This window comes from Hirundo rustica, chromosome 7, assembly GCF_015227805.2.
Source record: "Hirundo rustica isolate bHirRus1 chromosome 7, bHirRus1.pri.v3, whole genome shotgun sequence".
Lineage (NCBI taxonomy): Eukaryota > Metazoa > Chordata > Aves > Passeriformes > Hirundinidae > Hirundo > Hirundo rustica.
The window spans coordinates 5628683-5639369 of record NC_053456.1 but is presented as its reverse complement, the minus strand read 5'-3'; the positions used below and the strand labels follow the sequence as shown (position 1 = coordinate 5639369).

Here is a 10687-nt window from a genome sequence, read left to right as displayed (position 1 = left end):
AAAAGAAAGGAGTTTTTAACAGGAACACTTATTGAGGTCCTTCGGTCCCTGGCCACAGTCCACCTTGCCATCAATCAATAACGGGCAGGCAAAGCTCACTTTATGATTTAAAAAAATCCCAAATCACCCAACTCCATCTGCTCACTGGTTTGTTCTGACCCCGGGCCCTGGTGAGGTCAGGAGGGAGGCGATTCCCAAATCCCTCCAGCCGCTCCTGGCTGCTGCGGGAGGGCAGCGATGGAGCCTGCCCTCCACGGGGAGGAGGCGCGGAAGGAAAGCGTTCCCTCTCCGCTTTTGCACCTCGGGAGACAAGAGCCCATCAGCTGCAGCATCCTCTATCCCGTACCACCGCCCGAGCACCGCGCCTGCCCCCGCTGCAGCCGCCGCTTTATTAAATCCGCGCTCCAGCGCTCCGCGCTCTGCACCTTTGAAAACCATAAAAAGTCATCAGCGCTGCTATAAAGCAGGAACTGGGCTGTAAACTATCCCGTTACGTAAAATGTTTAATTAGAAACTTAATGGCGAACATAGTGGTAGCCTTTAAAAGGTAATTGTGTTGGAGAGTTTAAATAATCCGGATAGCCTAATTGCCAAATTGTTGATAATGCAAGCTGCCACCGAGCTGACTGTAAAATGCCTCGGGACACTTGTTTGCATATAAAAGAGCTAAGTGAAGTCAGTTAAGGCTGTGGATTAAATTATGAATCAAAGGGGTGGGGTTTTTTGGTTAAAAACAGTACAGGGGTGATTTGGCCACACAAGAGCAGAAGGGAGTATATTAACCTATCTGCATATGGAAATACAAAATTCAAAATTTTTTTTTTTTTTAAATCAGGACCTGTGCAGCCTTTTCAAAGGACTAAATCATTTAATGGAAAGCTGATAAAGCAACCAAATATCAAACAATTGCAGTGGTTCATTACAAATTCTGTGTTCCCAAATTTTACCATGGCAGACTACAGAGTACAGGGCTTGCAGCGATAGCAAAGCTGCAGCTATTTCTGCTGCCTCAGATTCAATTTCCCTGCCAAAGAATGCGCTTCCAGAGATGCCATGTGAATGTTGGTGTTGCTGGTTTCTTTAAGAAAGACATGTAAGCCTGAAAAAACACAACTCTTCCTCACTTTGTATGTTATATCCTCTGGGCACTGATGAGCAATTTAGTGCCCAGTTCTTTCCTTTTGTTCCTCAAACATTCTGCATGATGGAGCTAACGCTGAAGTGAGGGCGGGCAGAGGCTGTCCTCCTTCCACATCTCCTCAGCAAGGGCCTCTCTGGCCATCAGGGTGGTCTTCCATTCCATAATTTTGCTGGGTGGTCTACCATTCAGTACAAAACTTTGTTCATTTGTAGGGAATTTCATAACATGGAGTTTTGTCCAAGAACAAGTAAATCTTTCAGGACAAAGCCCAATATTTAATTGTAACATGACCCCTGAATCTATTATTCACTGCAGTCACCCTCTGTTTCACTCTTTCTTACCTTAATTTATTCTGCTGTTATTCCTTCCACCTAAAATGTATCCAAGCACAATAAACAAAGGTTGGAGAAAGCTGAGCAAGCCAGTGGGATATTGTCCCTGGAGCCATGCCTCAGTTAGAAATATCATCCCCCTGAGTTTCCTACATTGCAGATGGGGTGAGATGGCTGAGAATGATGGAGCTATTTTTAAATTTTGAAATCTTGGATCTACCTGTACCTCCATCAATAAAATAATTACAGCTGGCATGAGCAGTGTTTAGAGAGAACTCTTCCTCAACAACATGAAATACAGTCATCTCTGGGGTATTCTGTAAACAAGGGTTAGCTAAACACAAATGGTATGTGCTCTATTCATCATTCTTTTGGAAAAAGTCACAGGACACTAAAGACAAACAGATACGAATATTGTCTCTGACATATTCCCCTTCCCTCCCTTCATAGCCAGTGAGGTGCCTGGCTAAAATTGCTCCTGCTGACTCCTAAGAAATCCTGCCAAGTTTGCTGGTGACTTGGAACCATCAGAACTGGCACCGTGAGAGTTGTGTAGGATCTCCCCCTCGAGGTTAGACCATGTCCAGAAAAAAAGAGGTCAGGCATGACTGTGTCTGCTTTCCCCTTGGCCCTGTTGGTGCCAGTCAGAAAGGAGAAATGAAGAGAGCTGGGACTGATGTTCACATTTTTCTCAAATCCTAGCGCTCAGTCTTCACTTACAACCTACTGAGAATGCAAAGCATTGGACCTGCGTGGTGCATCTGTACATAAATGTCAGAAATCGATCTGCCAAGCTGGGCATGTGAGGGTGGTGGGGATTTCCTTTGCCTGAGCTTTGTTTTCATTCTCTGTTTTGTGTCTCCTGCTTCTTTAGGTGAGATGGACTTGCAGATCCTCTCAAAAATACGAGCCAGGTATCCTGGGGTCACCATCAACAATGAAGTGATAGAGCCAAGTGCTGACCAAATCTCCAAGTACAAAGGTATTTATACATTAAATAAGTTAAATTTCCATTAATGACTTTACATGCATTGAAAAGTGTGGAAATGTGGATGACCCTGTGTTCAAATGACTTCTTTTGAGAACTGTCTCTTAAAAGATAAAAAACCCCCAAATTTCATGCTTTTTTGCATTGCTTCTCACCAATGCTCACTCTCATTAAAATTTTAGTCTCTCACACTGCTAAGAACCCTGCATGGCAAATGCTTGGCTAGGCAGACTTTAAAAGCTAAGCAAGGTGGGAAGTGATGGGTGATTGTATGGAAATGGAGTGAAATCCCTGCATTTCAGAAAGTTTTTCTACTTCCACTTGTGTTGAAACAGGATCCTTCCTCAGCATCAAAGGGAAAATTTTAGTGTCTCATGGTAATTCTCTCACATCTTAAAAATCATTTCCAACAAATGACTAAACCTCACAGTGAGGCACTAAATTAGTTACCAGGCTTTGAAATAGAAAGCACGGAAAGGAAAGCAGGAGTGATAGGAGGACTTTTGCTGTGTGCTCTGGAGGAAAGAGCTTCTTTCCTTCCCCCAGCCCAAAGGTCTAAGCAGCATTCAGAAGCATTTTCCGAGGAGGACTGAGTGTTAACCAGGGTACTTTGATCAAATTGTCCTGCAAAGTGAGCATTAAATATCAACAGTTTGGTTATCTCTGGATTCACCTCATGGGTGATGCTGGTGTTGAGGGAGGTGACACCAGAGCGCACCTGGCCGAAGAGCGACTGCTGCATGGATGTGACAGCAATGAATGAACCTCATCAGCTGAGTGTCTAGCTGGAAATGCTCCAAACCATAGCAAATACCAGGCTGTAAAACCACACTGTACGTCTCCAGTCTTGGTCTTGCTTAAGTCCTTAAAAATGAAACATTCCCAGTGTGAATCAGCTTGTGGAAGTCAAAGGAAAAAAAATCGACAGTCCCTTTCTCCCTGCAGTAAGGTAGCTCAGAATCACTGGAAGCACCAAAGGCTCCCAGGAAAAACCTAATTTTTTATATCTTTCTCAATTTAACACAGACCTGATATTTTAAAAGATGCCATGTGCAAAATCCCCAGAGCTTTTACATTGCTGCAGGCTGAAATGGAGAAGGGTGGGCAACACAGCATCTTCTCTGTTTATAAGACAGTTTGTGCACTTGAACAAAGATTTTCTGCCCTGTCTGGGCTACGCTGGACTGGATTTGCTCTGAATCTTCCCAGTGGTCCCACCATCTGCCACCAATTAACTGCAGTCCTATGAATGAGTTTCTTTCCAAAAGAAAGTTAAAGAAAATAAAAAATGTTGTCCTTATTTTAAGTTTTATGCTAAACTAGAAATGAAATATTCATCTGAATTTCTTTCTTTAAACTCTCTTATTTGGTAATTAATCATGTCCCCAGTAGCTACCGTTAATTAGGTTTCTGAGGCCCAAGATTTTCTGTAGAGAATTAAAAACATTATATGCACCTCTGAGGATTCAGTAGTTATGTTTTCTGCCTCACCAAATGCTTTCTCCATGGGAAGGAGAAGCCAAGCTCACGAGAGAAACTCCCTACTGGGATGTGCAGTGATGACAAGCTCAGGTTTCTCTTAGGCTGTGGGATGGGATGGAGGCTTTCCTCAAAGCCTCATGGACAGGCTGTGGCTTTCCTTCATTCCTGGTGGAATCCCTTGGAAATCCATGGATTGGGGTGTCGGCGGCCCCACAACTGAGCCCCATCACCAGCGCAGGCAGGGCAGTTTTGATGGCACTCAGGTACACAACCAGCTTCTGACCGGGAAAAGAATCTGGGGTGGATCCAGGGGAAAAGGTGGGAAAACTTTTCAAAATGGCTTCAGATGAATATTTAGGCAGAAATCTACCATAATGCCATAATGAATTTGCGCTTTCTAGAATTTGGACTTCGAAGGCCCAGCCTGGAAAGCAATTCTGTTTTCTTCCCAGCTCTTCCTTGCAGACAGAGCAACAATTAAACTGAACCAGCTTGCCCCAGATCATTGGTGAGGGGACAGGAGCTGCTTCTGAGTTTAGAACAGCAAATTCAATCTGAACTGCCAGTGCTGGGGCCAGGCACTGATAAATGGAAGCTAACAGAGTAACAGTGGCAGTGTCTAGAAGGGGTGGCCCATTTCCAGCTGCAGAAGAGAGGAGATAAGCACTGATGGAGCATTTCTCATCTGCCTGACGGGGATGTGTCCAAATCAAAGCCAAAAGGAGAAACCCTGTCCTTAGTGGTGTAAAGGCAGTGGTCTCAGCAAACAGCGCTGTTCTGAACATGTGTTCTGTAGCTAAGGCTCAGCCTGCCTTGGGGCCATGTAAGTTTTAAATTGATGCTAACTCCAGTGAAGCACAGGAACTGAATCAGGGCCTGCTTTGTCCTGGAGCAATCCCGAGCGCCAGGCAGCAACGCAGTGAGATGAGCTCCATATGCCAGCAGATGGACATTAGTATTCCAGCATCCCCTGCATTATGAAATCGTCTCTCTGTTTTGCTGCCATAAAAACAAAGGAAATGCAACCATGAGCCCTCAGTGTAACTTTTCCTTTGAATCCAGTCCTCCAAATTTCTGTTTTCCTCAGTTGCTGATGTGCATGGTATTGAGGTCTGAAGACACGCCATGTGTCACTCTTTAAAGCTCTTTGCTTTAAAACACTGCCATCCCTTTCGCCTGAAGCAGCTGGTCAGAACTGTGGGCTTCTGAAAAATTCTTTCGACACAGAGGCAGCTGAATGTCAAGAGATCAGTCCTGGCTTTTGGAACAAAGCTCCTTCCCTCTCCTACCATCCCGTTACACAAATTTAGAAGAAGACATTAACTTTCTCTGCCCTTCTCAACCTGTCAATTGTGCTTCTCTTCTCAAGAAACCCCTGCTCCGATCCATCCTTGAGAACCTGTTTTTATCTGGGGAAAATCCTCCACCGTGGCCTGACTCCTGCTCAGCCGTGTAGGTTTTGTGTGGCACGTGAGTGCTGGGGCGTGAGTCCTTCTTTTCACCATGAAATGTGCTGCTCGTGGCCTTGTAACAATTCATCCCAGTAAACATATTTTAATTCAGCCTGAGCCAGTCATGGGGAAGAAATTAGTTTGTTGTTTTTTTTTTTTAGTTTATGTAAACACCAGAGTAGCCCAAACCAGGGAGCAAAGGGAAAGCATCAGACTCTCTTAAGATTTTGTCCTATACAGCCCTCCTACAGCCTTCTCCTCACATATGGGCTCAAGGTCTTAGGTATTCCACTGTTGTGTTAAACTGGTACCAAAACTCTCTACCTAAATACAGCTTTTGGATGTATTAAAGCCCTGAGTGGATTTCAGCCTCATATTTGCAATTGAGATAACTGTGTCCTGCCTCCTCCTCTCTTTCAGACCGTGTGGCTCAGGCATCAAACCTCGAGAACATAAAGTTTACCTGGCACGGGGAGACAGCTTATGAATATGAAAGTCGAATGAATGCAGAAAAGAAGAATAAAAAATGGGACTTCATTCACATGATCCAGGTAAGAGTCTCTGGGAAGTAAATGTTGTCAAACACTCAGCTGTTAAAAGTATGCATGAAGTATGTGACCTCATTATCCACTCGTAGGGGAAGAAAGGTGAGTTTACTTCCCAGTAATTTGAAGTGCTTTAGCATAAATGAACTGCAAAAATGAAAAGCAGCTTTGAGCGCAGTAGTCCTATTAACCAGGCTGTGGGTGGCAGTCAACTAAGAATACATTTTAGCTAGTGTCTTCAAAAGCTCCTTGTCCTCTCCATGAAATTGCCTTTGTATTTCCAAGTTCACTGGAGCTTTCACTGAAGAAAGGCAAATCTCTTTATCTCAGGTTAATGAATGAACATGAGCTAGGTGCTGGCAGTGCCAGAGAGCAGGCAGGGCTCGACATCCCTGAGCCTGCAGTGTGAGCCCACTGCCCACACCTTCCTGATGTGCCTCATTGTCCCTGCTTTCCTGTCAGGATTGCCCTCATTTGGTTCCTTTTACCAGTGCTACCAGTTGTGACAGTCACCAGGATGGCACTGTGTGTCTCTAAGCATCTCTGCTTTTTCCAGATGCTCTATTATGTGAAAGACGTCCCTGCAACTATCCGGTATTTCCACAGCCTCCTGGAATCGCAGGCGAAGCTCCTCATTATCCTGGTGTCAGGTGAGAGCTGCTCCACCAGCACCGCTCTGTCAGGAAAGGGCTGGGAGGACCTTTGGGCTTTTTGTGTGTAGCACAACACGGAGGTGAACAGACATCCCCTGAAACCTGCACACCATCTGTGCCTGCGTGGGTCATAAACACCAGGGATTTATGAGCCAAACCCCCATATCATGGGCACAAAACATCTTTCTCTGCCCTTCCTCATCCTACAGCCTGTCCAGTGATGGATGGCAGCAGAGGCCCTGCAGCAGGAAAGGCTCCATCTCACAGCTCACTCACAGGAGCCTCTTCAGCCTCTGCTCTTTGCTGGAAAAGGTTTTCCAGGCTGGGCACTGCATTTTCTCTCTCCCAGAGACTTGTGGCATTAAGCAAACAGCTACAGCGGGGCTCGGAGGTGCCATACAGCAGGTGTTGGAGCACATATGGTTCATTTTCTTTTCAAACTGCCCATTTCCTTAATATCATCATTTTGGGTACAAAGCAGCGTTCTCAGGCTGTTTCAGACCTCTGTGGTCAATCCAGCAGGAAAGTGCTGGAGCAGAGTAAACGACAACCTTTTAATACTGTGGGAAAGGTATGCCAGAGACAGTGCAATGGTGGAGTCCAATTTGACTCTAGAAAGCCTTTAATTTGCCTCAAAAGCTATGGAAATTTCACCTGTGTAAACAGTCACATCTAACAACTCTGAAAGGTATGTTAAGCATTATTTGTTCAGAGGTTGAAGCTTAATTTCTCACTGAATTTGTCTGCAAACACGATGAAGTTTCTTTTATCTTGCTCATGAAGAATCCACTACAAAGTGACACTTCTGACCTGAATTTATTCAACTACTTTTTTTTCTCCAAGTTTTTTTGGTTTGAAGTGTTTTCAAGCAGTTTACAACAAGAAATCTGTATTTAAAATTATATTTAAAACCTGTTCATGTTCTTTGGCTGAATGAGAAATAATATCAGACTATTGCTGATTACCCGCATATAGTTAATTAAAACTCTTTCCGAGTTGCTTAACCTGTCCCTTTGGATATTCATAAAATGCGAATACAGGAAATAATGTGTGCCTAGTCAAAATTAAAATGATTAAAGTTCTGGTTCATGAAAAGTATTTGAAGTTCTCCCTGGGCCAGATGACTCTCTGTTTTCTGATGGAGCAGAAATTGCTGGGGGCAACAAAAAGGTGGAAGAGAGGAGCAGGACTCAGAATAGCAGAGAGGAAAGGAAGGGAAAAAATGTTGAAGAAAACAAGAGAATAGAGAGGGGAAGGAAGTGCCATGAAAATGAGCACCGAGGCAAAAGGAGTTACTGAAAGATCATCAGAATAAAGCTCGTTTCACAAAGGGTAATGTCATCTCCCACGTGAACACACCAGGGTGAGTTCATTAAAAGCCAGCCTGGGAGCAGGCTTGGTAGGAGAGGGCTGGGGTCAGTCGGTGGAGGTTGCCATCCCTCCTGCTCCGGGAGAGCAGGATGTGCAGGGGCTGTGGATCTGTTGACACCGCCTTGCAGACAAAAGCGGTGCCATATGCTGAGCCTTCCGAGAGCCGTTATAATAACGCTGCGTTCAGGTAGGGGATAATTGCTCGGCTCGGAGATGGCACTGAGTCACACAACACTGACACCAGCGCATTTCCCGCAATTAGTGCTCCGCATTCAATTTCCACCAGGTGAAAGAAAATATTGTAGCCTCTCTTCTAAACGGCAAACTGTTTATTTGACTATAAGTGACTGTTTGCAGATAAAGCAACCGCAAAACCACGAGTAACTGGTTTTAGTACCTAGGGAGAATTATTGTAGCTTTCAAGAACTGCTCATTAGGCTCAAAGTTACTTTCATCCTGTCCAGTCATTCTGAGTAATCCTTCTAAAAATGACTTATAGTGGAAACACCAAATCAGAGATCTGGGCTGGGGGAAAATAAAGATGTGAAGATGTGTGTGGGGACTTTTCAACTTTGCTCTGTAAGATGTGTCTTGAGAAGAGGTACACAAGTGTGAACTGCTCTGGCCTCAGCTGGAGGCTCAAGAAGGAGCACCAGGGTAGGTGCCCAGCCACTCCTGCAGCCCCCAAACCTGAGGAACAGAAGCAGGGAGACAGCCAACTACACCATGCCCCAGGACACGTCCCAGTTCTGGAAAGATCCCACTTGCAACGACGACAACTGCTAAAAAACTCAAGGCAATCAAAACTGCTTTCAAATTGTGTTTTTCCTGAACTCTTGGTGTTTTTCTGGTGGTTTATCTCTTAGGAAAGAGCGGCTGGGAAACACTGTGGAAGAAGTACGGATCTTCCTTCCCTTTGGAAGATCTTTGCTCTTATGTTTCCTCTGCTGATTTGCCAAGGATGCTGGATGCAGCTGGGCTGAAGTACCAGCTCTATGAGCTCCCATCCCACATGGACATAACGAGCTGCTTTATTGAAGGGGACAAAGATGGGGAGCTCTTGCTGGATTTCCTGACAGAAACACTTGACTTTGCTAAAACTGCCCCTCCTGAACTAAAGCATCAGCTAATGGAAGAGTTAAGAAAGCCTGGATGCAGTGAAATCAGAGATGGGAAGGTGTTTTTCAATAACAACTTGGGTGTCATCGTGATTGAGCCATGAGTTAACCTCTTCTGCTTCGTCCAAGGCAAAGAGATACAAACTGTTAACAGCTGAAATGCATTTTTACCTTTTATAAATGGCTTAATTTGCTACTGCGCTAATAATAATTTTTAGAGCTTGTTAAGAAATCAGTATTAACATCTGTTGTTATAACTGAGCTTTAATATTTGATTAATTCTACACTAATCTATGAGTGTGTAACTCACAAGGCAGTAAATTGTGCTTTACCATACAGATGTTGTGTAATCAGCTATTACTCAGACCATCCACTCAGGAGCTGCAGAAACCTAACCCTCTCCTAAGGAATAATCCAGAACCACATGGGGTTCCATCACCTTCATTTAAAAACTCTCTACAGAATAAATAAGCAAGTTGCAATTTCTTGGTGCAGCTCGCAGTAGTGCAGGCTCAGAACGACCAACCATTGGGTGGATCTTTGAATTTGATGGGACTTCTTGAGCTTGTGACGTCAAGATCTCATACCTGCAGCCGCTGTGGAAGTGGCCTCACACCTGCATGTTCAATGGTTGCCTGCTCCTGCCTCTGCAGGCATCTCCATCTAATGGCACTGCTCCCCTTTTCTGTTTTTTTACTTTATGATGATGCATCTGCAGAGCCATTTGTGTGCCAGGTCCATAGTGCCACGACACGAGGGAAGCAAGGGAAGGTGGTTGAGGCACAGGGTTGGTAACAACTGTCCTGGAGAGGTGGATTTCAGTGGTGAGCCCTGATGCAAAGTCTTTGTTAGGAATCAGCTGCTGCAGACACACAGAGCTTTTTTTGTACTTTTAATTAACCTAAAAATGTTTCTGGTCCTAGCCTTTGCCTGGCCTGACAGCCAGGGCCAGAAGTGGCTTGTGAGCTTTGTAACAAGGAAAATGTAAAAATAAACTCTGATACCAAAATGACTGCTTCCAGTAGCATTTTTTCCCCCCCTCATTTTCAATGGCATCATGTCAGGTAAATCTGTTCACTACACAGGGTATTCAGCAAGAAGGGGTTCCACCTCCTCAGCCCCTTCTCCATGTGAGGCTGTTGTGGTTGATGCATTTGTTTTGCTAAATGATTTTATAGTTTTCAGAACTGTTTTCTCTCTACAAGGCACAATACATAGTGGGATACAATAGAGTCGCTTGAATGGATTTAACAGCCTGAATACTCGATTTATCCCCTGAGACAGGTGCGATTTCTGCCATTGAAATAATTTGATTCAGTGTTGAAATGGTTTACTTTAGGTAATAGTTTAGCTGCAAGGATTTATGCTTTGTTTTTGCACACACATTTCTGATACAATATAGATTATTAATGATTTGAAGCGATTTCAAGAGATCATATTGGGCATAATAGCTGTTTACATTTATTTTAGGGCAAGTTATTTGAAACACAAACTTCTCCTGGTGCTCAAATGTTAATTCTGGTGGATTTTAGAATGTTTCCATCATAATCCTCTGTTGGACAGAACAAAATCTATTAGCACTTTAGCCAGCTGTGTGCACAAGCTC

At 44.2% G+C, this 10687-nt stretch overlaps 1 protein-coding gene across 1 annotated transcript in view; it reads left to right on the top strand.

Annotated features, from left to right (window-relative positions):
- The window catches only part of LOC120755398 (histamine N-methyltransferase-like), a 15437-nt gene extending 5347 nt beyond the window's left edge, over nucleotides 1–10090 (top strand). The window contains exons 4-7 of the mRNA XM_040070232.2: nucleotides 2348–2455; nucleotides 5815–5945; nucleotides 6496–6589; nucleotides 8830–10090. Coding sequence (XP_039926166.1) covers nucleotides 2348–2455; nucleotides 5815–5945; nucleotides 6496–6589; nucleotides 8830–9185 — 689 coding nt within the window. The 3' untranslated portion in view covers nucleotides 9186–10090. The remainder of the gene's footprint in view (nucleotides 1–2347; nucleotides 2456–5814; nucleotides 5946–6495; nucleotides 6590–8829) is intronic.
- Nucleotides 10091–10687: the final 597 nt, after the last annotated feature.